Genomic DNA, 26,931 nt, shown 5'->3' with positions numbered 1-26,931 from the left:
AAAATGAATGTACTAGGTACAACCACATACAAAAATTACGGTACATCAGGAGAATTTTGCACTAAAATGCTGGCAAATGCTCCTGAGACATTTTAAAAATATATATTTGGAAACTGATGTGGAAATGTAGAGAACTGAATTTTAGATTGGGAAAATGAGAAACTGAGAGACGTTGAAGTGGACAGATTTTCCTACACCTAGTAGCATCACGTCCTACATTCTAAATTTGAGTAACACATAGGCTGCCTTTGTGAATATACACAATAGAATGTTGCAGCAGAGGTGACTATTGCAGCATATTCTTGTTAGCTGTACTTCTGAAGCTGACGACAAGAGGAACAGCCATCCTAATTCTTCAGGGCGTGGGTACTGCCAACTCCTTGCATTTTAAGGATTCATGTGCACTCACTACTTCTTTATAGCATTAGCTACCTGAAGAGTTTCTTTTGCCAGAATGCACAATAAGCAGCTGCAGGGCAGAAAGCCTCTAATATGGAGAGTGGTGCTTGTCATCCATCTAGTCCTCAAGACTTTAGTCATATGCATTTATTCACTCTTGGAAGCATTGGTGAAACTCTTTATTCCAAAAAGGAGAAAATCTGTTCGTGGAGAGATTGTTCTGATCACCGGAGCTGCCCATGGGCTTGGAAGAGCAACAGCCCATGAGTTTGCCAAATGCCAAAGCAAGCTGGTTCTTTGGGATATCAACAAGGTAGGTGTGTGTTATTATTCTACCCTCAATCCTGAGTATCAACAGGCAGTGGTAAATGTAGCAGTGCAGCGTCCAAAAATGCTTTCAAATTATTACAGGGCTTGCCAATTTGCAAACCAGACCTAAGGCCATGTCTTCACTATTAATTTAAAGCAGTACCATACTTTAAACAGCCATGGCTTCCCCCAAAGCATCATGTGAATTGCCATTTGTTAAGAATGCTAAAAGTTCTGAGGAGACCCCTATTCCCCTCAGAGAGACACAAATCCCACAGTTCCTTGGGAAGGGGGGGGAGGCTGCTGACGTTGCGTGCACTGCCAAGGCTTGACAAGGCGTCCAGAGTTGTCCCAGGTTGTTCCAGCGCCCAAGGTTATCCCAGGTTGTTCCAGCTAGATTCCTGCTGCAGTGCCAGCCTTTGGCTTTTGACCATTAAGGGATACAATTGTTTGCATGGACATTTCCGTGTGTGTGTGTGTGTGTGTGTGTGTGTGTTGAAAATCCCTCAGAGTGTTTCAGATGACAGCCTGGTGCCCAACACCAGTTGCAGCGCCGGATTTTGGGTGGTGCGGGTGGTTCTCCTGCAAAGGAGTGCCTAACCGAAGGGGTGCAAAATTGAGATCACCCATAACTGAGAAGATTCATTTTGGGGTGCCAAATCTTGGCCTCGCTCAGAGATTACCAAAGTCTGTCCCTTCCGGATGGAGATGAATCATTATTAGGTGCTTTAAAATAATCAGAGCTGAGGATTGGGGTGGGCTGGAGGACAGCTACACCTTGTTGCCTGCCCTAGAGAGAAAGAAAGATGTGGCCACATGTTCCCTTCTGCTCTCTTTTACCTCTTGCCTCCCGCTTCAGGTCTGCCTATCCCTCATTTATTGAAGAAATGAACCTATGCTGCCAATTCTCATAGTAAGGTAAAGGGACCCCCGACCATTAGGTCCAGTTGTGGCCAACTCTGGGGTTGCAGCGCTCATCTTGCTTTATTGGCTGAGGGAGCCAGCGTACAGCTTCCGGGTCATGTGGCCAGCATGACTAAGCCACTTCTGGCGAACCAGAGCAGCGCACGGAAACGCCGTTTACCTTCCTGCCAGAGCGGTACCTATTTATCTACTTGCACTTTGACGTGCCTTCGAACTGCTAGGTTGACAGGAGCAGGGACCGAGCAACAGGGGCTCACCCCGTTGTGGGGATTCGAACTGCCGACCTTCTGATCGGCAAGTCCTAGGTTCTGTGGTTTAACCCACTGCTCCATCTGCGTCCCTTGTAGTATTCTCGTATTAGACCAGTATAAAGTAAGCAGCACATAAGCGGCACACAAAACACTACCAAACCATTCTACATTCTAAATATTGATTTTTGTATTTATACTCTCAGAAATTATATAATGAATGTTTAAAGGTTAATCAGGTTTTGGTTTATATCACCAGTGAATGTATGTAAATACCCAAAATCTTGAGGGAGAATTTCCTGAGAGAGAATTTCCTGAAGAAGCCTGAGACTCTTTATGGGTGAAACAGGTGACAAACGCTGGCACCCTGTCTAACTCTTGTGTATAACATCACCGACACTTCGTTTGATCAAACTTAACATTGTTGATATCTACAGGAACCTGGCTAAAGGAACTTTAAAGACTGAACCTTCCTTTTGGACACAATTTGAATGAGTTTTCTGTTTGTGGCTTCTGTAGTAGATCTTGTACATTGTTCTCCCAATTTTTGGATTATTTATATAAGATTTAGAACGTAGAATGGTTTGGTAGTGTTGTCTATCCCTCCTTTATTAGCTGCATCCCTGGCAGTGCAATTAACACAGGGAAGAAGGAAACCCCTCTTTGCGTAACAGAAATAAATGCACATCCCACTGCTTATTCCTGCCCCAGTTTTGCTTCCCTTCCCTCTGTTGTATATTAAACTATGGTTCATTAAAATTTGGCACACACAGCACAGCTTCCCTGTACAGGTCTTTTGTTTATGCCATGAATATGCTAACATCATACCTGTGGGTTATAGATGTTTATAGATGTTTTCTCCCGCTAGGAAGGTGTTGAGGAAACAGCTGAGGAATGCAAAAAGCTGGGTGCCATTGCACACGCTTTTGTCGTGGACTGCAGGAACAGGACGGAAATCTACAGTGTTGCAGATCAAGTAAGATTCCTATGAGATGATTCCAAACTTTTTCCAAGCCTGTTGGGTCATCGTGGGATGACCTTGCATATTCCCCAACACTTGGCACAGGAGGAGATGTGTGCCTGTTTTGCATTAAGTGAGCACAGAACATCCAGAGTAGTGTGTAGCACTCACTGGACTAGGCATATAGAGAGCTGGATTCAAATTCCCCATTCAGCCAACCTGATCTACCTCACAGAGTTGTAAGAAGAAAATGAGGACGAGGAACCATGCTTGCCATTCCTGGCAACTCAGAGGATCAGCAGGTTAGAAACATCATAAATAAATAGGCCTGTGCTGGAAAATCTGAGGTTCTTTCATAGGATATCCTCTTTCCCCTGACCTCATCGAATGTACCTTTTGAATTATTTTATTTAGAATGATAAAATAATTTTAAATTTTCACAAGAGTCATATAAAACTTGATTGTAATAAAACCTTTATTCTTTACCAAAATAATAATAATAAAACAAAGTTTTAAAAAAGTTTTTTAAAAGCTATTTAAAACATTTTTTAAAACATCAACAATACAGTCTGCTAAAAACCAGATCTTAAAAAGTAGAGACATCACCTTGCCAACAAAGGTCTGATCGCTGAAGAATTGATGCTTTTGAATTATGGTGCTGGAGGAGACTCTTGAGAGTCCCATGGACTGCAAGAAGATCAAACCTCTCCATTCTGAAGGAAATCAGCCCTGAGTGCTCACTGGAAGGACAGATCCTGAAGCTGAGGCTCCAATACTTTGGCCACCTCATGAGAAGAGAAGACTCCCTGGAAAAGACCCTGATGTTGGGAAAGATGGAGGGCACAAGGAGAAGGGGATGGCAGAGGACGAGATTAACCAAACTGCAGGAGGCAGTGGAAGACAGAAGTGCCTGGCGTGCTCTGGTCCATGGGGTCATGAAGAGTCAGACACGACTAAACGACTAAACAACAACAACAACCAGATAAAAACATGTCAACACTCTACAATGTCTCGATAGGCTTCTCTAAACAAAGGAGTTCTTATCAGGTTCTGAAAAGAGTGCAGTGAAGGCACCTGCCTGGTGCCAACAGGCTGGAAGTCCCAAAGTGTGGGTGCTGCCACACGAAATGATAGATTTCTTACTAATGCAGAGTGGGTATTGTGTGGCACCTGTAACAGTACCGGTTCCACAGATTGAAGAGGTTAAGTGGGCATATGTGAGGTAAGGCTATCTCACAGGAAAGCTGGTCCCAAGCTGTTAAGGGCTTTATATACACTAACACCTTGAACTTGCTCTGGTAGCAAATCAGCAACAAGTGTAGGTCTCTGAGCAGAGGAATTATATGCTGATAGGGTTCTCACCCCTGTCAGCAATTACACTGCAGCATTCTGCACAAACTGTAGCTTCCAGATCAAGTGCAAGGGAAGCCCCGCATAGAGTGCATTGCAGTAATCCAGTCTTGAAGTAACCAGTGCATGGACTACTGTGGCCAGGCTTTATATAATCATAATCATAATAATTTATTATTTATACCCTGCCCAAACTGGCTGGGTTTCCCCAGCCACTCTGGGTGGCTTCCAACAAAATATTAAAATACAATGGTCTGTTAAACATTACAGTGGTACCTCAGGTTAAGTACTTAATTCGTTCCCGAGGTCCGTTCTTAACCTGAAACTGTTCTCAACCTGAAGCACCACTTTAGCTAATGGGGCCCCCTGCTGCCGCCGCACCACCAGAGCACGATTTCTGTTCTTATCCTGAAGCAAAGTTCTTAACCTGAAGCACTATTTCTGGGTTAGCGGAGTGTGTAACCTGAAGCGTATGTAACCTGAAGCATATGTGACCTGAGGTACCACTGTAGAAGCTTCCCTAAACAGGGCTGCCTTCAGATGTCTACTAAAAGTCTGGCAGTTGTTTTCCTCTTTGACATCTAGTGGGAGGGCGTTCCACAGGGCGGGCGCCACTACCGAGAAGGCCCTCTGCCTGGTTCCCTGTAACTTGGATTCTTGCAGTGAGGGAACTGCCAGAAGGCCCTCGGAGCTGGACCTCAGTGTCCGGGCAGAGCGATGGGGGTGGAGACGCTCCTTCAGGTATACCAGACCGAGGCCGTTTAGGGCTTTAAAGGTCAGCACCAACAGTTTGGGAATGGCCGTACCTGTTGTATAAGTCTCAGGTCACAAAGAGCACTTCTAGCCACTGGGGCTACCCGGTACCAAAGCCAGACACTGAAGTACCCCTTGACTGCAAACCTGCTTCTTCAGGGAGAGTGCAGCAATCATTGTTGTCATACCAATTTCTCAGAAATGGGAATTACTATACACCCACAGTGCTTCCAGCTTGCCAAGATTCAAGTTCAGCTTGTTTCTCCTTATTGCATCCAGGCACCAACCCAAGCATTGCATGGCCACTGGGTGTCATCAGCATACCGATCACACCTTGATCCTTCTCACTTCCCACTGCTTCCTGTGAATATTAAATAGTATTGAAGATCAGCCCCTTCATCTAGAATCAAGTTGTGGGTGAGGATGGTCTTATCATGTGCCAATCTAGCACTGAACTCTGTGTGAAGTTTCATAATTTGTCCTTTTATTTCTTTATTCTTTTAAAATTAATCTTTATTAATTTAAATTACACACATATACAAAGAATTTACAATCTCAAACTACAAAAAGAAAATTAAAGAAAAAACAATTAGGAAAAGAGAAAAGAAGAAAATACAGAAAAAAGAAAGAAGAAAAGGCAGATTTACGTGCATTAAAAAAATCTTAATCTTCCTAATTAATACTTAAATAAACCAGACTTCTGAGAAAACAAGTCTTTCAATCATTCTCAATGTACTGTTTATTCTATTGGTTTTTTTGAACAGTTTTATAGTCTTTAATATTGTTCCCGTCTACCCCACAAACAGTATTTGTTGTGTTTACAAGTATCACTCAAGTTCTGCTAATATGGTGTGGTTGGTACAATATGATCTTATATAATCCTTCAATATTCTCCATTCTCCAAATATTTTCTGCTTCAATACTCCTCTAACTCTTCCCGTCAGTTTTGCTAGTTGTAAATATTCTAACATGAGTATTTGCCAATCTGTGATTGTCGGTATTGTTTTGTTTTCCCACTTCCTCGCCACAAGAACTCTTGCTACTGTGGTGGCATACATGAACAGTGGTCTTATGTCTTTTTTAATTTCTAATGGTAAAATGCCTAAAAGAAAGATCTCCGGTTGTTGTTTTTTAAGTGAGTCTGAATAATTTCTTAAATTCATTATGGATATTATCCCAGAATTCCCTAATGATTGCACAAATCCACCTCATGTGGTAGTATGACCTCACATCTATTTTACATCTGCAACAAATCAGTGACCCTCCTTTATACATTTTCGCTAGTTTCAAGGGGGTGTGATGCCATCTATATAACATCTTCATGATGTTCTCCCAAAGGTTATAGCATGCTGTGAATTTAATATCTGCCTTCCACAAACTCTCCCATTGGTTCATATATATGTTGTATCCAAAATCATGTGTTCATTTCACCATAACTGAATTGACTTGTTCTTCTTTTGTTTCCCATTCCAAAAGATATTCATAGATTCATGAGATATTTTTCCTTTGATAAAAATTACTGTATTTTTCGTTCTATAGGACGCACCCGACCATAGGACGCACCTTGTTTTAGAGGGGGAGAACAAGAAAAAAATCTCCCCCTCTCTGCTCAGCGCCCCTTCAGCGAAGCGGCAGGAGAAACGGAGCCCCTTCCATTTCTCCTCCCGCTTGGCTGAAGGGGCGCTGCGCAGCTCTCCCTCTCTGCTGAAGCCAGGAGAGTCTTGCTCTCCCGGCTTCAGCAAAAGGAACCTGAAGCATTTGGAGTGCAGCGTGAATTCCCACTGCGCTCCAAAGGCTTCAGGCGGCTATCCCTGAAGCCTGGAGAGCGAGAGGGGCCCTGGCCCTGCGCACCGACCCGTCTCGCTCTCCAGGCTTCAGCAAAAGCAACACGAAGCCTTGTTATAAATAACAAGGGTGACAGAGGGCATCCCTGTCTCGTCTCTTTTCTGATGGAGATGTTCTCTGTGAGGTTACCATTTATTAGAAGTCTAGCCATCTGCTGTTCATATATTGCCTCTATTCCCTTCTTAAATTGTATTCCAAAATTCATTATTTCCAGTTGTTTTTTCATGTAGAACCAAGAGACGTTATCAAATGCCTTTTCAGCATCAAGTAGTAGTAAAGCTGCCGTTTTATCACTATTTGCTTCTGGGTATTCTAATATGTCTATGATGTTTCTTGTATTCCTGAGATTTGTCTGCCAGGGAGGATTCCAGCTTGATTTGGATGAATAGCATCTTTAATGACCTCTCTGAGCCTATTTGCCAATATGTTAGGAAAGATTTTGTAATCATAATTTAAAAGTGATATTGGCCTATACTTAGTCATTAACTCTGGGTCCCCTCCCTGTTTGGGTATGACGGTTATGTATGCTTCTTTCCATGAATCGAGTACTTTCCCTTGATTGCAGATGTTATTCATTATTTCAGTAAGTGGTGTAATTAATATTGCTTCCATTTTTTTTATAATATTCCGCTGGGAGGCTGTCTGGGCCAGGTGTTTTGCCTACTTTAACTTTCTGGGTAGCTTTCTTAATTTCTGCTTCTGCTATTGGGGCATCCAATATTTAAAGTTTCTCTTTCTTAATCTCTGGGTTTTTCTGTTCGTGTAGATAATCTTCAACTTTTTCCCCTATATCTAATTCTTTCTTATACAAATCTCCATAATATTTTACAAATTTTTGCATTATTATCTTAGGATCATCTATACATTTCTCATTTATTTTTATTTTATTTACTTGTTTTTCATTTCTCCTCTTTTTGAGTTGCCATGCCAAGTATTTACTTGGTTTGTTGGCAAACTCAAAATTATTTTGTTTACCCATTCTCAAATTCAATTCCATTTCTTGCTCTATTTTTTATTTGTATTCTGCCTGCAATAGTTTAATTTCTCTTTTAATTTTGTCATCGCTTGGTTGTTTATTTAATTCTTTTTCTTTTTCCTTTATTTCCTCCAACAATCCTGTTTTTTCTTTTTCACTTTCTTTTCTTAATATCATATTTTGTTTTATAAAATATCCCCTGATGACCGCCTTGCTCACGTCCCATATTGTTCTTACATCACTAACTTATTTGTTGTTCAATTCAAAATATTCTTTCAATTTTTTTTTGCACCCTCTACTATCTTTTCATATTTCAATAGAAGTTCATTTAGTTTCCATCTCCGCATTCCTGTTGTCCAATCTGGTTTTATTCTCAACAAAACCAGGTTGTGGTCCAAAATTGTTTTTGGTAGAATTTGTACCTCTTCAATCCTTCTTAGCAGCTCTTCTTAGCATTTGGAAAGCCAAATGGCAACTATCCTGCTAGCCAATTTCTTTGGTTTGGAATAGTATGTATATTCTTTCTCTATTCTTTGCTTGTATCTCAATGAATCTACTAAATCTAAATTTTCACTCATTTTTAGAAAGGTGGATGGTAATTTCTCTTGGTTTTTATTTCCTCCAGGCCTATCTAATTGCGGGTCAATTACTCATTTAAATCCCTGATTAATATTATTTTGTCTTCCAGATATTCCATCAGCTTTATTTCTAAGTTCTTAAAGAAGGCTGCTTTTCTTTCATTAGTGCTTTTAAATTTGTTATAGGTGAAAAAAGAAATTGGAGATGTGAGCATCTTGATAAATAACGCTGCAGCAACAAAAGTAGCAGTACTGTGTTCAACCAAGGATGAGCTGATCCAGAACATGTTCGACATTAACGTTCTTGCTCATTTCTGGGTAATATTATTATTACTTATTGAATTTATATCTGCTCCCCTTCCCCCCTCCAGTTTATCTCCATTTTTCAGCCTCTACCTTTCTGGCTTCCTTCTACCTGCTTCCTTTCTCTTGGTTTGGGACTCTCCTGGAAACTGAAGCCAACCATCACTTTATTCTCCAGCTGTGTACATGGCCAGCTCCCAACACTGTGGTATGATGGAGGCATGACATCCTACTTTTTATGCTCATAATGCAATATAGAAGCATAAAACGATTAAAAATTAAGCAATAAAAAGACAAGGTAAAAAGTAGGGTGTCATGTATCCATCTACATCAGGGGTTAGCAAACTTTGTCAGCAGGGGGCCAGTCCACTGTCCCTCAGATCTTGTGGGGGGCCGGACTATATTTTTTTTGGGGGAAATGAATGAATTCCGATTCCCCACAAATAACCCAGAGATGCATTTTAAATAAAAGGACACATTCTACTCATGTAGACTGTCCGTGGGCCAGATTTAGAAGGCGATTTGGCCAGATCTGGCCCCCAGGCCTTAGTTTGCCTACCCATGATCTACGTTGTGAAAACCATTCCTTAACCCTTCCTTAACTTGAAAAACCATGCGAGTAAATCAGCCCTAGACTTCCAGATCCCATCACCCTCAGCAAGCATGGTCAATGATGAGAATTGTAGTCCAACAATGTCTAGACTAGAGAGCACTACATTGGCCACCCCTGGGATTAATCAGTTACATGAATCTATTAAAAATTTGTGCTGGACTGACTATACCCCCTTCCTCTTTCATGGAAATGTTCAGCACCCATGGAAGCAAATAATAATTGGAGACTCAGGGGGTTGGACTTGATGGCCCTTGTGGTCTCTTCCAACTCTATGATTCTATGATTCTATGACTTGTGGGGATGGGGGATCAGGATCTCTAAAATGTTCACAAAGTATAAAATCTTCATTGCTTAGTCTCAGTCATACAACAGTTTGATAAAAAGTGGGACACCACTCAAATGTTAATAAAACAAACTTAATAAACCTTAAGTTTCTGATTGTTTTCAGTTTGCCATACAAGGATCCTACGAGGTGATCAAGGATCCTCCCTTTTTTCCATTTCTTTAACCCAGAGATAGTAAACTCTTTGTCTTCAAAATGTTGTTGGACTACAACTCCCATTATCCCTGATCATTGGCTATGCTGGATTGGCAAATGCTGCTATGGTCCCTTCACCAAACAGCAGGTTACTTCCAGATATTGGCATGGCCCATGATCCACCTGCTCACTCTCATGTCTTTCCTCCTAATTGTAGTTCTTATATGAGGCCTGGGGAACATTTGGCCCTCTGGGTCACCAACTCACATGGACTACAACTCCCATCATCCCTAACCATATGATGTGACGGCTAAGGCTGATGGGAACTGGAGTCCAATAACATCTGGAGGGCAAAGGCTTCCCCAGACAGATTTCTGACAAAACATTTTGGAACCATTAGCTTCTAACTTTTCATTTTCTTTCTTTCTTTGTTTTAATTTGCATTCAAGACAGTTAAAGCATTCCTGACACCAATGATTAAAAACAATCACGGACATATTGTCACGGTTGCTTCACTCGCTGGGCATTTAGGCATTCCATACATGGTTTGCTACAGGTATGAATCATTGTGGTTTTCTTTTATCAAGGTAGCAAGTTATAGCTCAGCTCAAAAGGGGTCCACAATTGTTGTACGTTTGGGAGACACTGGTTTAGAGGGATGTTTAGCTAACATGGCGGATTCCTGATTCACATGGGAGAAGCACATGAGGAAAGTCCCAAGAAAGAGGCAATTTGGCCGCTCAAAAATGGAGTTCTTGGTCCAAACTTTGCAGGTCTTCCACATTCCCAATCAGGGTCTTGGAGAATAACTTAGCTAATTAAAATAAAAATCAGATTGGTTTTCAAAAATAATAATTGTGTGCTGATTTGCAAAAGGTCTTACTTTAAAAAAAGAAGGGATTACATTTGAAATAAAGGGATGTGTGTGTGTTTATGTGCTTTTAAGGAGATGGGGGGAAACCATTTTGTATGTTATACCATAATAAGCATAAATGAAAGAATATCACAGGGCGGCGACCTGAAAAATGTTCTCTTCCACCATTCTCTTCTGTCCTACGGAATGCCCTTCCCTTCGCTTCAGACATTGTGCAAAGATGTAAGGCAGGATTCAGAGAAGGCGCCTCATCAGCAAAAGCCCCATAGAAGGACTGCCATTTTCATAACAGGGCTCTGCCCTATGTGCCCCCAACTCAGAACACCCTGAAATTGGCTTGGAGGAAAAACCCAGAACAGTGTATATAGGGAGCGAAGGGGGGAGGGAGTTGTCCTGTCTAGCAAGCGGTAATGCTTGCCTTTACAAAATGGTTGCCTTAGCGCAATGCTGACTTCTTCCCACACCTATTTTACATGGGGTTTCCCTGACCCATATAAGACCCTGTTTCTAATTTGTTTGAATTTCATTGATTTGAAGCGTATTCCATTGAACGTGGGGTTTTATTTGTTTTTATATGCTTTTATACTGCTGTTGTGATGGTTTTAGGTTTTATGTTTGTTTTAATGATACTGTCGGTTTATTTATTTTGTCAAACACCACTTCAGATTTTTTATATATATATTAAAAATTAAGCGGATTATAAATGCTTTAAAATAAATAACATGTGAAAACTAAGACATCTATTTTCCCATAAATCGCGTCTAACCTCACCTCACGCCCCTCCCTCAGTTCAAGCAAGTGGAGTGCTGTGGGATTTCATGAGAGTCTGAAAGAGGAGCTGAGCCTTTTGAAAATGGATGGGATTGAAACAACATGCATGTGCCCGGTTTTTATGAACACTGACTCTGTAAAACTCCTTAAGGCAAGGTAAGTGATAATAAGGGTAGGGAGTTTGTATCCACCTGCCCCATTGCATTAACTGTTCTTTGATGCATTTGTGTCTCCTTTTTCCAGTTTCTCTAAGTAGTGAGAAGTTCTAAGGTTCTCTCTCGAAAGACAGAACATGGTGTGCAATAGCATGCACCAACCTTGTGCTTATTTCAATTCACATCTGACATGCGAAATGGGAAAATTCTTGATGGTGGTGGTGGTGAACGCAGCCTGTGTTACAAACAATAAGTGTTCTGTGAAGGGTAAGGTAAAGGGGGACCCCTGACCATTAGGTCCAGTCGCGGACGACTCTGGGGTTGCAGTGCTCATCACGCTTTATTGGCTGAGGGAGCCGGCGTACAGCTTCCAGGTCATGTGGCCAGCATGACTGAGCCGCTTCTGGCGAACCTGAGCAGCACACGGAAATGCCGTTTACCTTCCCACCGGAGCGGTACCTATTTATCTACTTGCACTTTGACGTGCTTTCAAACTGCTAGGTTAGCAGGAGCAGGGACCGAGCAACGAGAGCTCACCCCGTCACGGGGATTCGAACCGCTGACCTTCTGATCAGCAAGCCCAAGAGGCTCAGTGGTTTAACCCACAGTGCTTCTGCTAATGCAATTCTCGTTGTCCGTACTGAGTTGGGGCTGGTGTAGCACCTATCCTGCAAAAGGAAGCTTTGTAGTGGCCAGTTCTGAGCCTGAATACTTTGTGCTAGAAAGCAGATTGCTCTTCTCAAAACCAGGGGGTGGGAGTGGGGAATATAATGTTAAAAGTGTTCAGGTTAAGAGCTGGCAGTCAGGTCCTGACTTTCCTGTAATATTGTCCATTGGGGGTGTTTAAACCTCACAATCTGAAATGCTAATGGAAAGTTTGGGGTTGTTGTTGTTGTTTAGTTGTTTAGTCGTGTCCGACCCTTCGTGACTCCATGGACTAGAGCACGGCAGGCAAACACCTGTTTGGGGTACTTGGCTCCAAACCTGAGTGCTAGAACCAGTGAAGGCGGTGAAGGTCCTGTGTGAGTGTCTGGAGGCGGTTGGAGGATGGATGGGGGCTAACAGATTGAGGTTGAATCCTGACAAGACAGAAGTACTCTTTTGGGGGGACAGGAGGCGGGCGGGTGTGGAGGATTCCCTGGTCCTGAATGGGGTAACTGTGCCCCTGAAGGACCAGGTGCGCAGCCTGGGAGTCATTTTGGACTCACCGCTATCCATAGAGGTGCAGGTCAATTCTGTGTCCAGGGCAGCTGTCTACCAGCTCCATCTGGTACGCAGGTTGAGACCCTACCTGCCCATGGACTGTCTCACCAGAGTGGTGCATGATCTAGTTATTTCTCGCTTGGACTACTGCAATGCACTCTACATGGGACTACCTTTGAAGGTGACCCGGAAACTACAACTAATCCAGAATGCGGCAGCTAGACGGATGGCTGGGAGTGGCCGCTGAGACCACATAACACTGGTCTTGAAAGACCTTCACTAGCTCCCAGTACGTTTCCAAGCACAATTCAAAGTGTTGGTGCTGACCTTTAAAGCCCTAAACGGCCTCAGTCCAGTATACATGAAGGTCTCCACCCCCATCGTTCTGCCCGGACACTGAGGTCCAGCGCCGAGGGCCTTCTGGCAGTTCCCTCACTGCAAGAAGCCAAGATACAGGGAACCAGGCAGAGGGCCTTCTCGGTAGTGGCACCTGCCCTGTGGAACACCCTCCCACCAGATGTCAAAGAGAAAAACAACTACCAGACTTTTAGAAGACATCTGAAGGCAGCCCTGTTTAGGGAAGCTTTTAATGTTTAACAGACCATTGTATTTTAATATTTTGTTGGAAGCTGCCCAGAGTGGCTGGGGAAACCCAGCCAGGGTAGAAATAAATTATTATTATTATTATTATTATTATTATTATTATTATTATTATTATTATTCTCTTCAGCCCTTCCTCTTGGAACTACAGTGGTGCCCTGCAAGACGAAAAGAATCCATTCTGTGATTCTCTTCGTCTAGCAGTTTTTTCGTCTTGCGAAGCAAGCCCATTGACAGATTAGCGGATTAGCGCTATTAGCGGCTTTTAGAGGCTTTTAGCGGCTTATCTGCTGATCGGATCAGCTGATAAGCGGCTTAGCGGCTTAGAAAAAGGGGGGAGGGGGAAAAACCAGCAGGAACTCGCAAGACAATGTCGTCTTGCGAAGCAAGCCCATAGGAAATTCGTTTTGTGAAGCACCTCCAAAACGGAAAACTCTTTCGTCTAGCGAGTTTTCCGTCTTGCGAGGCATTCGTCTTGCGGGGCACCACTGTAGCTGGAGCCCAGAACAATGGGTGGAGGAAGCGGGATGCAGTGGAGGCGGGTTGCCCCAGGTGTCGCTACTGAGGGTGACAAAATGCCAGGCGGCACTCATCGTGAAGCCTGCAACACACCTGAGCCACACGTCTCTCCTGGGAGTGACATGATGGCTTGGGTGCCCACAGGCTCCACCACTGCCCCAAATAGTCCGCCCGCTGCCTCCCCCTCAGCTGTCGGGTGGCTGAGTGGGAGGAGGCAGGCAGACTCCTTGGAGGCCCCGCAGAGTGTCCTGCCCTGGCTTGCCTCACCCCGTGGGCAGCTGACCTTGTCCCTGGGCACAGGGCTCACGCGTTGCCCCAGGCGCCCAATCGGCTTGCTCCACTGCTGCCCAGAACAGAAGCATAATGGCATAAATGCTAAGCTGTGGTTCAGCTTCTGCTACGCATGCAAACAAGCCTACTTCAATCCCCCACATCTCGAAAAAGGACCAGGAGAGAATCCTATGTGAAATCCTGGAGAGCTGCTATCAGAATACACAATACTGTGCTTCACAGACCGCTCGTATCACAGTTTCCTTTGTTCCTATGCAAGGCTTGTTGAGTAGAGCAAGTCTCAAATGGAAGCACCGTTGCTCCACAGGACTTGCGTAGGAATACACCACAACACTTGGTTGTGGGTCTGTATGGTAGTTACTGCTGGATTTGGTCTTTGAACAAAGCAGGCTATAAATTAGAATGAATAAGCAAACAAACATTTATTTTCCATATAACTTCAGGTACCCTTTGGTAGAGGTGGAAGACTCAGCCAAAGCATTAATGGAAGGAATACTTACTAACCAGAAAATGATTTTCGTTCCACGGTGGGCCAAATTTCACCAACTTATGAAGTAAGTGTAATGCATATAATGAAACTGGTGTTCTATTTGTCTGGCTGTAAGCCAAGCTTTCTATTCAGCAATACAAATTATTTATATTGCAAATGAATAACTGGAGAGTCAAGATGTTGACAAAGATGTAGGTGCTAAAATAGGAAAAGGTGGATCCATGTTACTACCTTTTATAATGCACCGGGATAATTTGGGGTGATTACCTTGAGGAAATTTGACTGCTATCCCAGACAGGTGACTTCCATGACAAGCAGTTGGCCGTGCCGCTATTCTGAGTGATTTAACAGATGTGTTTTCTTTTGGAGAGTCAAACAACAGCAATGTCCAATAGCCACTGAAAGCCTTATCCTCAGTATTTAAAGTCTTCCAAGTTGATGGCCTCTTCTGGAAGCAGATTCCATAGTTTTAACTGTGTACCGTGTAAAAAAAGTACAGTGGTACCTTGGGTTAACAACTTAATTCGTTGTGGAGGTCCGTTCTTAACCTGAAACTGTTCTTAACCTGAAGCACCACTTTAGCTAATGGGGCCTCCCACTGCTGCTGCCATGCCACCGCTGTGCGATTTCTGTTCTCATCCTGAAACAAAGTTCTTAACTTGAGGTACTATTTCTGGGTTAGCAGAGTCTATAACCTGAAGCATCTGTAACCCGAGGTACCACTGTACTTCCTTCTGTCTGCTGTTGTTGCTGTTGTTTGACTATCCAAAAGACATTGTTGTCAGTGTGTACGATCCCAGGAAACATTAGTTCCATTTTCTGAGGAATATACAGTGTGTGCGCTGATTTGAAGTATTATCATTATTCCATGAATATTCCTATTCCATTAGGACAAGTAAGGCACTGTCCATCAAGCTCAGTCTGCCCTCTGCTAGCCCCTGCCTGCCTACCTCCTTACAACCAGCCTAGGGGGTGGAACTGCCTATCAGCCTCCTCCTCCTTTGCCTCAGTGTTGCCTTTGTAGAACTCAGCAGAGAAGAGGATGGGCAAAATTAGCCAGATCTGCTCATCATTGCTGTTCACCTTCCTGCATTCCGTCCTACCGCCCACGAGGCATCAGCCTCCACTGTCATTATTCCACATTGGGTTATTATTCTTCCCATCGAAAGTATTTTTACTCAAAAAAGTGGTTTATAATTATATATATATATATATATATTTAAATGCAAAAAAATTGAGGTCAAGGTGTCTTTTCGTTTTGTTTTGTAACCCACCATTTACAATCAAGTGGTAAAGAAATTTTATTCAATAAATAAATAAATAAATAAATAGACAAATAAGCCATAAGTGGCAGTGTTTCAAGATCAGACTGATTAGATTATAATTGTTGTGATCTTTCTTTGTAATTCTGAAATAGCTCTAACCATAAGAATCATATAGAAGTGTTTTCTGTACCATTGTAACCCCACTCCTCCATTATGTCTTCTAGGTGTTTGCCAGAATGTGCTTACAATACCATCATGAATGCCGTCATGTTGTTTCAAAGTATTTAAATGATTAAATGATTGGTTAATTCCACAATGAGTCCACCGCTCTTAACCACTACACCATGCTCCTGCCAACTTAGCAGTTCGAAAGCACGTCAAAGTGCAAGTAGATCAATAGGTACCACTCCAGCGGGAAGGTAAACGGTGTTTCTGTGCGCTGCTCTGGTTCGCCAGAAGCGGCTTAGTCATGCTGGCCACATGACCCAGAAGCTGTAACCCGGCTCCCTCGGCCAGTAAAGCGAGATGAGCACCGCAACCCCAGAGTCGGCCATGACTGGACGTAATGGTCAGGGATCCCTTTACCTTTAATTCCACAATATGATGGAAATAATGTTTGTGTGCATTTCTTCTGTTCCATGAACAAATATGCAAATTATTATATATTATATATGCAAATTATTATATATATTTTCACAGAAGCGAATGTAATTCCCCCCCCCCCCACTATTTTCTCAGTGTTTAGCACTTTTATCATGTGCTAAAACAGGTATGCTCACAATCAGATCGCACCTGCAGTCTCCTCCTGCTTAGCACCTTTATGCAGCTTATTTATTGCAAGTAATGAACTGGCAAGACCTGAAAAATAAAAGTTAGTTCCGGAATAATGGACATTTTAACTGCTGTAATTTCTCAAGGCCATGTTAAAGTCTTTGGAGTATCTGCTATGTGCTCTTCACAGCTATATCTTCCCCTTCCCCCCAATAAACTCATTATATTAAGTTACTAAAGAACAGGTTCTTCAAAAGTGCTTGTTGCCATGATTATAACTATGACAACTTTCCCAGAAAAATAAAACCACCCAGAGCTTTAAATTACAATTAGAGCAGCAGTAGATTGCAAAGATGGTGGAAGTTTCCTGGATGCATAAAGAACAGCTCAAATAACAACCTACCGGAAGAAGTAAAAAGATATCTGGGAAAGCAGAAGAGTGTTCAGAAAATCTCAAGGGCTTTTATTTCTCATAAGAGACATTTAATAGGCAATTTAACTATTGGGCTCAGATACAGAGGTGGGGGAGAGATTCAATTCAGATAACATTTAAAGTTGAACGTACCAGATCCACACTTTATTTTATTTTTTACCAAAAATTTTATTGGTTTTTACAATATTAACGGCAAACAAAACCACAAATCAAACAAAACATAACAAACATAAATCATATCCTTATTGAAAATAACAGTTATTAACTTTGTAAAACGACTTCCTCGTTTCCCCTTAATTGAATTTCATTGCATATCCTTATAACGGTTTTCCAAATCCCAATTTTGATACCCTTTAAATTAAACATTAACATCTTTAAATCTTCTCCTTCTTGTATTAAACATATTATTTTATCAGTTAACATAAATACAATCCTAAGCCCATTAAGTATCTGGAAGCTATTTCCAGTTATTTAGCTTAACAAATTTAGCTAAATAATCATTAGATTTCTTCCATTCTTCGTGGTGTTCCTCCTCCTTCTGGTCGCGGGCTCTTCCGGTTAGATCGGCTAGCTCCAAAAAAATCCATCATCTTCATCTGCCATTCTTCTACTGTTGGTAATTCTTGAGTTTTCCACTTTTTAGCTAACAAAATACAAGCCACAGTTGTGGCATACAAAAATAGTTTAACATCTTTCTTGGGCAATTCCAAACCTGTTATTCCAAGAAGAAAGGCCTCTGGTTTCTTTATAAATGTATATTTCAACCTTTTTTTCAATTCATTATAAATCTTTTCCCAGAAGTCTTTCACCTTTGGGCAGGTCCACCACATATGAAAGAATGTTCCTTCCTTTTCCAACATGTTTTATCACAATTATGATACATCTTTGCTAATTTTACAGGAGTCAAATACCATCTATACATCATCTTCATAATACCAGATCCACACTTTAAGAAACAATATACAAACTGAAATGCAGTCATCCTTCAAAGTGCACACTTATCTGAACTCTCTAGCCAAGTAATGTGTACAAAAATGCATATACTGGTGTAAACAGTGCATATAAATACATATATGAGTGAAAATGGCATAACATTGCTTTACAAAAATGTGTATATTAGGCAAAACTGCACACAACATGTGTATAATTTGCACAAAAATACGGACAATTTTCATTAGGCCATTTTTAAAAAATGCAAATTGATACAGAAATGTGGAGAACTGCATTTAGAATTCAAAAACTGAGAAATTAAGAAAACCCTGAATTTGACAGGCTTGCCCGTGAGCTCAGATTGCTTTACAGACTGTTGGAACAAAACGTTGTTCATACAAACCAGGTGTTTTTTCAGAAAAGCAATTTATCTCTCCAAATATGGGAAATATAGAACACTTGTTCAAAAATCAATGCACATCATTATTGCCTTTTAACATACCTTAGGGCCAAAGTTCACATGACAATCTGGAAGAAGAAGCTGTGCCTGCAGGTGTATATACTTATTCCTGATTTCTGGGAAATGTCAGACAGAGCTCAGTAGGTGGCACTCTTTACTTACAATCTGCGTTGGAAAATGATAGCCTTCTACAAACAAGGGAAGTTTGGAAATTGACCAGGGAGCTTAAATGATTGGGGTTGTGTGACAGCTGCCTTTTGCATCTTGAGTCGAACTAACCCACCCAGTCCTTTGCTGAAGATTGCTAGTTGTCAAGGGGTGTGTGTAATACTTACATAACAGGACACCAAATGAGTAGTAAAGACCAAGGGCAAAACACTCCCAGCTGGTTGACATTTTGCAGTGTCATTAAAACTGCATTCCACACAGAAAGCCTGGGAAATGCAGAGTGAGAACAAAACAGAAGCAGAAGTGTTAAGACCTTGTTTGCTTTTAGGATCAGCTAATGGCCACAGCAGGTGAGTAAACAAAATCAGGGTTTATTGGTTGTTGTAATGATGCAGCTAACATGCACCCAAGCTTATCTTTCCCATCAGTGGCCTGAAATCCATATGAACACAAGACCAGGAGCAGCTCTCAGTCCATCTGTGTAAATGTGCCACCCACTACAGATGCATTCTGATGGACGTTTACCTGGGAGCAAGCACCACAGAGTTCAGCAAGATTTGCTTTAGAGTAAAGATGCATGCGGGAGGCAGTGGAAGACAGGAGTGCCTGGCGTGCTCTGGTCCATTTAGTCTGGTACACGACTAAATGACTAAACAACAACAACAACAAAAGATGCATGTCCATGATCACTGCAGATGGTGACAGTAGTCACAAAATTAAAAGATGCCTCCTTCTTGGGAGAAAAGTGATGACAAACATAGACAGCATCTTAAAAAGCAGAGACATCACCTTGCCAACAAAGGTCCGTATAGTTAAGGCTATGGTTTTCCCAGTAGTGATGTATGGAAGTGAGAGCTGGACCATAAAGAAGGCTGATCGCCGAAGAATGGATGCTTTTGAATTATGGTGCTGGAGGAGACTCTTGAGAGTCCCATGGACTGCAAGAAGATCAAACCTCTCCATTCTTAAGGAAATCAGTCCTGAGTGCCATCTGGAAGGACAGATCCTGAAGCTGAGGCTGCAATACTTTGGCTACCTCATGAGAAGAGAAGACTCCCTGGAAAAGACCCTGATGTTGGGAAGGATGGAGGGCACAAGGAGAAGGGGATGACAGAGGACGAGATGTTTGGACAATGTTCTCGAAGCTACTAGCATGTGTTTGACCAAACTGCGGGAGGCAGTGGAAGACAGGAGTGCCTGGCATGCTCTGGTCCATGGGGTCATGAAGTGTCAGACATGACTAAACGACTAAACAACAACAAAAGATGCATGTGGTCAGAGTGTCATGCAGGCAGCAGTAGGTTTCTGATGGCATGCTACAGCGGCAGCTTTCAGTTTCTGCCTGCATCTAAGGGGTGCAGCTGTTTCCATGGATTCACTATAGCAACCAAGCTGGGCAAAGTATGCCTTTGTTTGTTTTGAAGGCTGGGCTTCAGGGAAGGGAGAAAAATATGCCAGTCCTTCATTCTGCCTGTCAGCATTTTCACTGTGGTGCTAAGTGGGCCAAATCTGAATGCACTTTTTCATCTCCAAGGGGTGTGGGCTGAGAGGTGATTAAGTGCTCTGTAGTATAACCAACAGACAAGTCTTTCCTCTCTCCTTCCTATTTCAACTAAATTGAACCTCATCCTAAGCCTTAAATTGAAGGGGAGCATTAGGAAACATGTGTGCAAAGGAGGAATGAGGAATGTGTGTTTCTCCCATCAACCCTACCCAACATGGTAAGTGATCAAAGATTATGGGAGTTTAGTTTCAGCAACGTTTGGAGGGCCACAGATTTCCACTCCCAGGTTAAAGATTACAAAATGCTGAGTATTGGTGCTCTCATTTCTGAACAATTTCCTGTTTCTCCACAAGCTGCCCTTTATTGACATTGATGGTAATTCCTCCTCCCGGTCTTTCAGATTTGCTTCTGACCTTTTCATGGTCCTGTTATTTGTTTGACTTTGATCCATCTGGATACATCATAGACTTTGCTCCATGAAATTGTGCCTTGTTTGCCCTGACAAATGTCCCTGTAGCTCAAGGATGGGGAGTCTGTTTCTCTCTAGATGTTGTTGCACCACCATTCCAATCACACCTGTTGTTGGCTGAGGCTGATGTGAGCTGGCATCAAACAACGTCTGGAGGGCCTTCCAAGTTATTCATTTAAAAATATTTATAAAAAGTATTTATATAGCGTATTTATTTATAAAAGGTATTTATATAGTGTCTCTTAGGCAAACATCTCATACTTTTCACAACCTTAATACAAAAGAATGCATTAAAATATTATAAATTAAACCAGCACTATTGATAGTCAGAATTGTTTTTACAATGAATGGCTGGCGTCAATAACCAGAAAAAGCCTCAATAGAAAGGTAACGTTTCAACCTGTGCTCAGATTGCTCCACTTTTGTCCCTCCTTCCTAGGGAATGGGATTAACCCCGAGTCAGCCCAATACATTTTGTGACCTGAGGTGAACTATAGAATGGTGCCCCACCACTATGTCATTTTCCCACCAAGGAAAGGTTTTCTGTCACATGCGCCCAAGCACATGGGAAGAAAAGCCAGTGGTGTCCAACTGTGCGTGCACTTGCTTACTTTATTTCCAGTTAGGAGAATGTACCACCAGCTCCACAAGGACACCCGTAGCCAAAGATGCCCTGTCAGTTTACTGACCCAAATGCAACGCACCACACAATGGGAGAGCAAGCAAGCACAAAAGCAAGGCTAACACACACAAAAGGAAGCAGCTCACCATTCCACACATCCTGGATTAAAGTGGAGACAGATTCAGGTAGGTAGCTGAAGAAGATTCAGGTAGGTCTGAAAAAGTGTGCATGCACACGAAAGCTCATACCAAGAACAAACTTAGTTGGTCTCTAAGGTGCTACTGGGCAATTAAAAAATATATATATATATATTTCTAAAGCGAAGACACTCACTCACATTGCTCTTGCTCACTAGCTGGCAGCAAGCAAGCAAGAGTGCTTTGCAGATTTGCAGCAAACCATTATCGTGGTGCTGTGTGAACGCAACCACTGCATGCTTCCCTCAGTTATGTAAATTAATGTAGTTCCACTAGACTAAGCTAAAAGGACATAGACAGAGTTACCAAAGCTTGACTTTCAAAAAGAAAACCAAGATATTTAGGCTAGGAAAACTCTGTGATCTTTTGGCATCAGACAGCTTATGCAATGTAACAACATCACGTACCCTCAGACCAATCTCTAGATGGAAAGGTATTCTAAAAATATGCATGATTAATCCAATTGCACATGCGTCATACCGCTCTTACAAGTGTATCACACAGACAAAAAATAAATAAGCTTCCGAGTGCATGTGTGAAGCTTTCCTGGCTAAAAATCACACTTTGCACAAATGCTTCTTTCTTACAGTATCAAGCAATCCTTTCAAATAACTAACAAAAGCCTGAGTTTGGAACAAAAACGAGTTTAACGTGATATCAGCAGCTCCTAACAGTCATCACTAAACAACTTTTTTTAGATTTCAGGTGTGATCTAACTTCAGTAATGGAAATCAAAGTATGTTTATATTGGTTTCTGTGACAGCTAGGTGATAGTTTGGATAATGAATGGACTATATTATTGATAATCTTGGGACTGACATGACAAAGTCATATTGGTAACATTTGATACAACAGTTGATCCACTGCTTCATAATAGCTTCCTGTGCTATATACAAAATAACTACCAATAATACACAGAGCAAATCAGCAAAATTTTAAAAACAAGTATGTATGCATAACTATATTACATGTCTGGGTGGGCTTGCTGGAATAAACAGAAGTCTTTAGCAGGCATCTAAAACAATATATAGCTTTGGTGCCTGCCTAATGTTTAATAGGCAAGTTTTCAGAAGTACGGGGGGGGGGGCGACCCCTAAGCAGAAAGTGTGTGTGTGTGAGATAGAATGGAATGGAGTATCCTGAAGAGGGCATGACTGGCTGGACACTTTGAACAGCAGCACTCCACACGACAACCTTTTTTCTTCTTTCTTGCAGGTCTCACTTGTATATCTAAATAAATTTTACCCATAGGTGCTCAGACAGAACTGGCTAACATTTTGTGACAAGAGTCAGCATCCCCCAAATGCTACCTACCATACAAATAAATATTTGCTGAGCTAATGGACCAACAATAAGAGCAGTAACATTCCTTTCATGATTCCTGAACAGGAATGGGAAGCGTAATGTAAGGATTAGCCTTGTCCGTGGGCCACTGTTACTTCCTGTGACCTCCCAGCATTCTTCAGCAACTGAGAAGGTATAGGACACTGAAACCAGGGTCATTCATGTCAGCTGTGCCTACTGTTTGAGAGGAGTCACATATAGCACTTGTGCATGGCAGAGTCAGCTGGAAATGTCAGAGCAAAAATAGGCTCAGCTTGCCTATTGTTAACTAGGTGCAAATTCCTGCTTTTCCTGTACAGTAGACATTGCTCAGATTGCTTAAGTGGGCCATTCACATTGTTCATAAAGAAAGAGTCTCCATTTCCCTTTTCACACCGTTTCTGCCTGTGCTTTGAAAAAAAATTTCACTTCCTGCTAGAGTGACTATATATAAAGGAGGACACAGACACCTCTACTTTTATGTAAGGCAAGAGCAGGCTGCTAGTTCTAACACTGGCACTAAGCGAAGTGTTTGTAGGTCTGCAAGGGAACTGGTGGGGCAATTCCAAATTCTGCTGTTCAGATAGACAGTTCCAGATCAGGCGCTTGTTGTGCAAAAAGCTTGCTAGCAACTGTTGACTCCACCCCGTCAATAGTCAATAGCTGAATTAGGCATTGGGCACAGGGCCAACAAGTAACTGCACCTTGAAGAACAAAAAGGAAAGAGTTACTACTTTTAACCAGTTGTGGGAGGGAACAGCAGGGAAGAGCTATTGCCTTGATGCCCTGGTTGTGAGCTTTCTGGAAACATTCTAGCTCATGTGGGGAATTTCAGGAGTGGGAAGGCTCAAATCTTTATCCTTTGGAACTTTTCCCAAGCATCACCTCTCACTGGACCTCCTTCACACCCCAAGTGCTTTAGTATTTTTTGTCTGGCTGGAATCAGAGGTATACCTAGGCTCCCTTACACCTTTGGCAAGGAGATGTATCTGGACCTCCAAAGCCAGGAGAGACCATGGTGCAGAAACTGTAAAAGTTTGCTTTTCATTGCCTTTTGCCTTTTGTGTGCCACCAGTGACCAGAAGCATACCTAGGCTCTTTCTTCCCTCTGAGCCTTGCTCATATTTCTAACAGGGCTGCTGGCTGACTAGGGAGAGGGCCCTGTAAGGTTGCTGCAATACTGTCGGGCTGGCTCCTGGCCACTTTGAGGAAGAGTGGAACAATTTTTGCACCCCTCTGAGCCTGCACCCTTAGAGGACACCAGCCTGCCCAACCCCTAAGTATGCCCCTGGCTGGAATGTTTCCTTGAGATAAAGCCTCTCATTTGTCTGGCTAGAGGACAGAAATGTGTGTGCAAGTAAAATATGCATTTGTTGCTCTTCTCACTTTTGCCTCTGACACCATGTAGCCATTGGAAGGTTGCTCAGGAACGGAAAGTGGTCCATGGGTTGAAAAAGATGCTGGTCACTGTGGTAAAGAGGATGCTGGCCTGGCTGGAATGAGCAGGGCTCTTTTGGTTCTGATGCGTGGTGACCCAAGAAACTAGCAAAAACAATAGGTTACCAAACCCCTGGTGGCCTAGTTATATGGCTGTATAAGCCTGTCTCAAGAAGCTGTAGAAGCTACCTATAATATCGTATCACAGCTATGGTGATTTAGGTGATATTTGAATGGAGATACAACCTGACAAAAGCATCTTACAACATGCATCTGCCTTGCATCTGCCTTGCATCTGCTCAATGCTCAGAGTGCCTGCTTTTCACCCTAGGCCACTGGTGTCTGCACAGATTGACAAGAGTGTATGTGACTGAAGAGGATCATATTTCCACACACACACTTCACCAGTTTGGTCCAAATAGCTCAACAAAGATTCCAAGTTGTCTGCAGACACAGGCATAAGAAACTGGATAAACCAGACCATCCCTCCTATTTTTAGTGCGCTAATTAGAAGGCCCGCAGAGCTGCCTTGGGAACTGGGGATGTGGTGCTTTGGTAAAAGGGTGCTTAACTCTTTTCAAAAACTCGTAATCCCATTAAGGTAGGAATTCTAAAATCTGGAACTCAGCACCATAAGAGAGGGAAAGGGGTGGGCAAAGTAGATATCTGCGTCTAGGTGGTCATCCCTCATCACCACAGCCCCCAATACTGAAAATATGACTATAAAGTACTGACACTCATGACAATTAAATGCTATTATTTGGAGCAGGGAGCAGGCTATTATTTGGAGCCGAAGAAAGGCTCTCAAGAGCAGGTTGCAAATATAGTAGAATGACAATCCCTGCTATCACGTTTACCATCAAAAAGACACAACACGGAAAGGAAAGTCAGTGAGAGGGAGGAGGGGAAAAAAGCAAATGCAGACAGTAGTTCTTAGTTATACAAGTTATTGGACAGGTCAAATGAAGTGACACAATCCCTATGTGTGGTTGTAGTGGTTAAAGTGTCAGACAGGGACCTGGGGGAGACCAGGGTTCAAATTCCCCACTCGGCCATGAAAGCTCACCATCACATGCTCCGTTGGGCCAGTTGCTGCCTCCCAGCCTAGCTTACCTCAGAGGGCGGTTGTGAGGATGGTGATTATACCACGTGCACCACCTTGAACTGCTTGGGAGGAGAAAAGGTGGGATATAAATGCAACAATCTCTTATTTTATTATGAAACGCTGGAGTTTTGATGTGTTTTCCCTTTGCCCAAGCCGATTCACTCTCGATTTAAATCAAAATGAGGAAGAGTGACTAGTGGGGTGCCACAGGGTTCTGTCTTGGGCCCAGTCTTATTCAACATCTTTATCGACGACTTGGATGATGGACTCAAGGGCATCCTGATCAAATTTGCAGATGACACCAAACTGGGAGGGGTGGCTAACACCCCAGAGGACAGGATCACACTTCAAAACGACCTTGACAGATTAGAGAACTGGGCAAAAACAAACAAGATGAACTTTAACAGGGAGAAATGTAAAGTATTGCACTTGGGCAAAAAAAATGAGAGGCACAAATACAAGATGGGGACACCTGGCTTGAGAGCAGTACATGTGAAAAGGATCTAGGAGTCTTGGTTGACCACAAACTTGACATGAGCCAACAGTGTGACGCGGCAGCTAAAAAAGCCAATGCAATTCTGGGCTGCATCAATAGGAGTATAGCATCTAGATCAAGGGAAGTAATAGTGCCACTGTATTCTGCTCTGGTCAGACCTCACCTGGAGTACTGTGTCCAGTTCTGGGCACCACAGTTCAAGAAGGACACTGACAAACTGGAACGTGTCCAGAGGAGAGCAACCAAAATGGTCAAAGGCCTGGAAACGATGCCTTATGAGGAACGGCTAGGGGAGCTGGGCATGTTTAGCCTGGAGAAGAGGAGGTTAAGGGGCGATATGATAGCCATGTTCAAATATATAAAAGGATGTCACATAGAGGAGGGAGAAAGGTTGTTTTCTGCTGCTCCAGAGAAGCGGACACGGAGCAATGGATCCAAACTACAAGAAAGAAGATTCCACCTAAACATTCGGAAGAACTTCCTGACAGTAAGAGCTGTTCGACAGTGGAATTTGCTGCCAAGGAGTGTGGTGGAGTCTCCTTCTTTGGAGGTCTTTAAGCAGAGGCTTGACAACCATATGTCAGGAGTGCTCTGATGGTGTTTCCTGCTTGGCAGGGGGTTGGACTCGATGGCCCTTGTGGTCTCTTCCAACTCTATGATTCTATTCTATGAAACGTTTCAAACGTCTGACATGGGGCGGGGGGGGGTCGTGCATCCCATCCACACGGTAAAGCGTGAAAAATTTAAAGCTGTAAATCCCACTGAATTCAGTGGACTCACTTAAAACGCAGCAGAGGAAGCGACATACAAAGACGAACAACCTCGCTGCGTTTCGAGCTAGCGAGGCGTACATACTCGACGCATGCGCAGAAAAACAGTATTTCCCCCCCCTCCCTTCAGGCGGGCAGCAGGCGACTCTCTCTCTCTCTCTCCAGGAGGCCGGGGTGGGGGCGGGGCCATGTTTGGTAACTGAACAGCCGTTAACGGCCATAAGGAGAGCGTGCGCGCGCAGCCCACGGGTTCGGGCTCGAGCTCAGAGCCCATGCGCGCGGTCCCCATCTCCTCGCTCCTCCTCCTCCTCTCACCCGGCTCGGTGCGCTTCCTTGACACG

At 42.9% G+C, this 26,931-nt stretch overlaps 1 protein-coding gene and 2 long non-coding RNA genes across 4 annotated transcripts; 2 read left to right on the top strand and 1 right to left on the bottom strand.

The window, feature by feature from the left end:
* The first annotated feature begins 81 nt into the window (after window positions 1-81).
* On the top strand, window positions 82-16,918 carry LOC309540055 (17-beta-hydroxysteroid dehydrogenase 13-like). 2 transcript variants are annotated; one of them, XM_082236665.1, is made up of 7 exons: window positions 82-712; window positions 2,749-2,856; window positions 8,530-8,661; window positions 10,187-10,293; window positions 11,401-11,538; window positions 14,594-14,704; window positions 16,130-16,918. In XM_082236665.1, exons 1-7 carry the CDS (start codon window positions 455-457, stop codon window positions 16,191-16,193), a joined length of 918 nt encoding a protein of 305 aa, XP_082092791.1. In that variant the 5' UTR covers window positions 82-454; the 3' UTR covers window positions 16,194-16,918. The 2 variants fall into 2 exon arrangements, with proteins under 2 accessions (XP_082092791.1, XP_082092792.1); XM_082236666.1 differs by lacking the exons at window positions 82-712; window positions 2,749-2,856 and adding an exon at window positions 3,018-3,143.
* A 2,849-nt stretch (window positions 16,919-19,767) lies between these two features.
* Window positions 19,768-25,500, top strand: LOC309540158. The gene is made up of 4 exons (XR_014223081.1): window positions 19,768-20,388; window positions 21,263-21,447; window positions 22,675-23,800; window positions 23,917-25,500. It is a non-coding gene; the product is annotated as an uncharacterized lncRNA (long non-coding RNA).
* Window positions 22,380-26,710, bottom strand: LOC309540180. The gene is made up of 2 exons (XR_014223105.1): window positions 26,601-26,710; window positions 22,380-23,486 (listed from the first exon to the last, which is right to left on the bottom strand). It is a non-coding gene; the product is annotated as an uncharacterized lncRNA (long non-coding RNA).
* Between the last annotated feature and the right edge of the window lie 221 nt (window positions 26,711-26,931).

This window comes from Podarcis vaucheri, assembly GCF_965113315.1.
Source record: "Podarcis vaucheri genome assembly, chromosome: 9".
Lineage (NCBI taxonomy): Eukaryota > Metazoa > Chordata > Lepidosauria > Squamata > Lacertidae > Podarcis > Podarcis vaucheri.
This window is presented reverse-complemented; position numbering and strand designations above follow the sequence as displayed.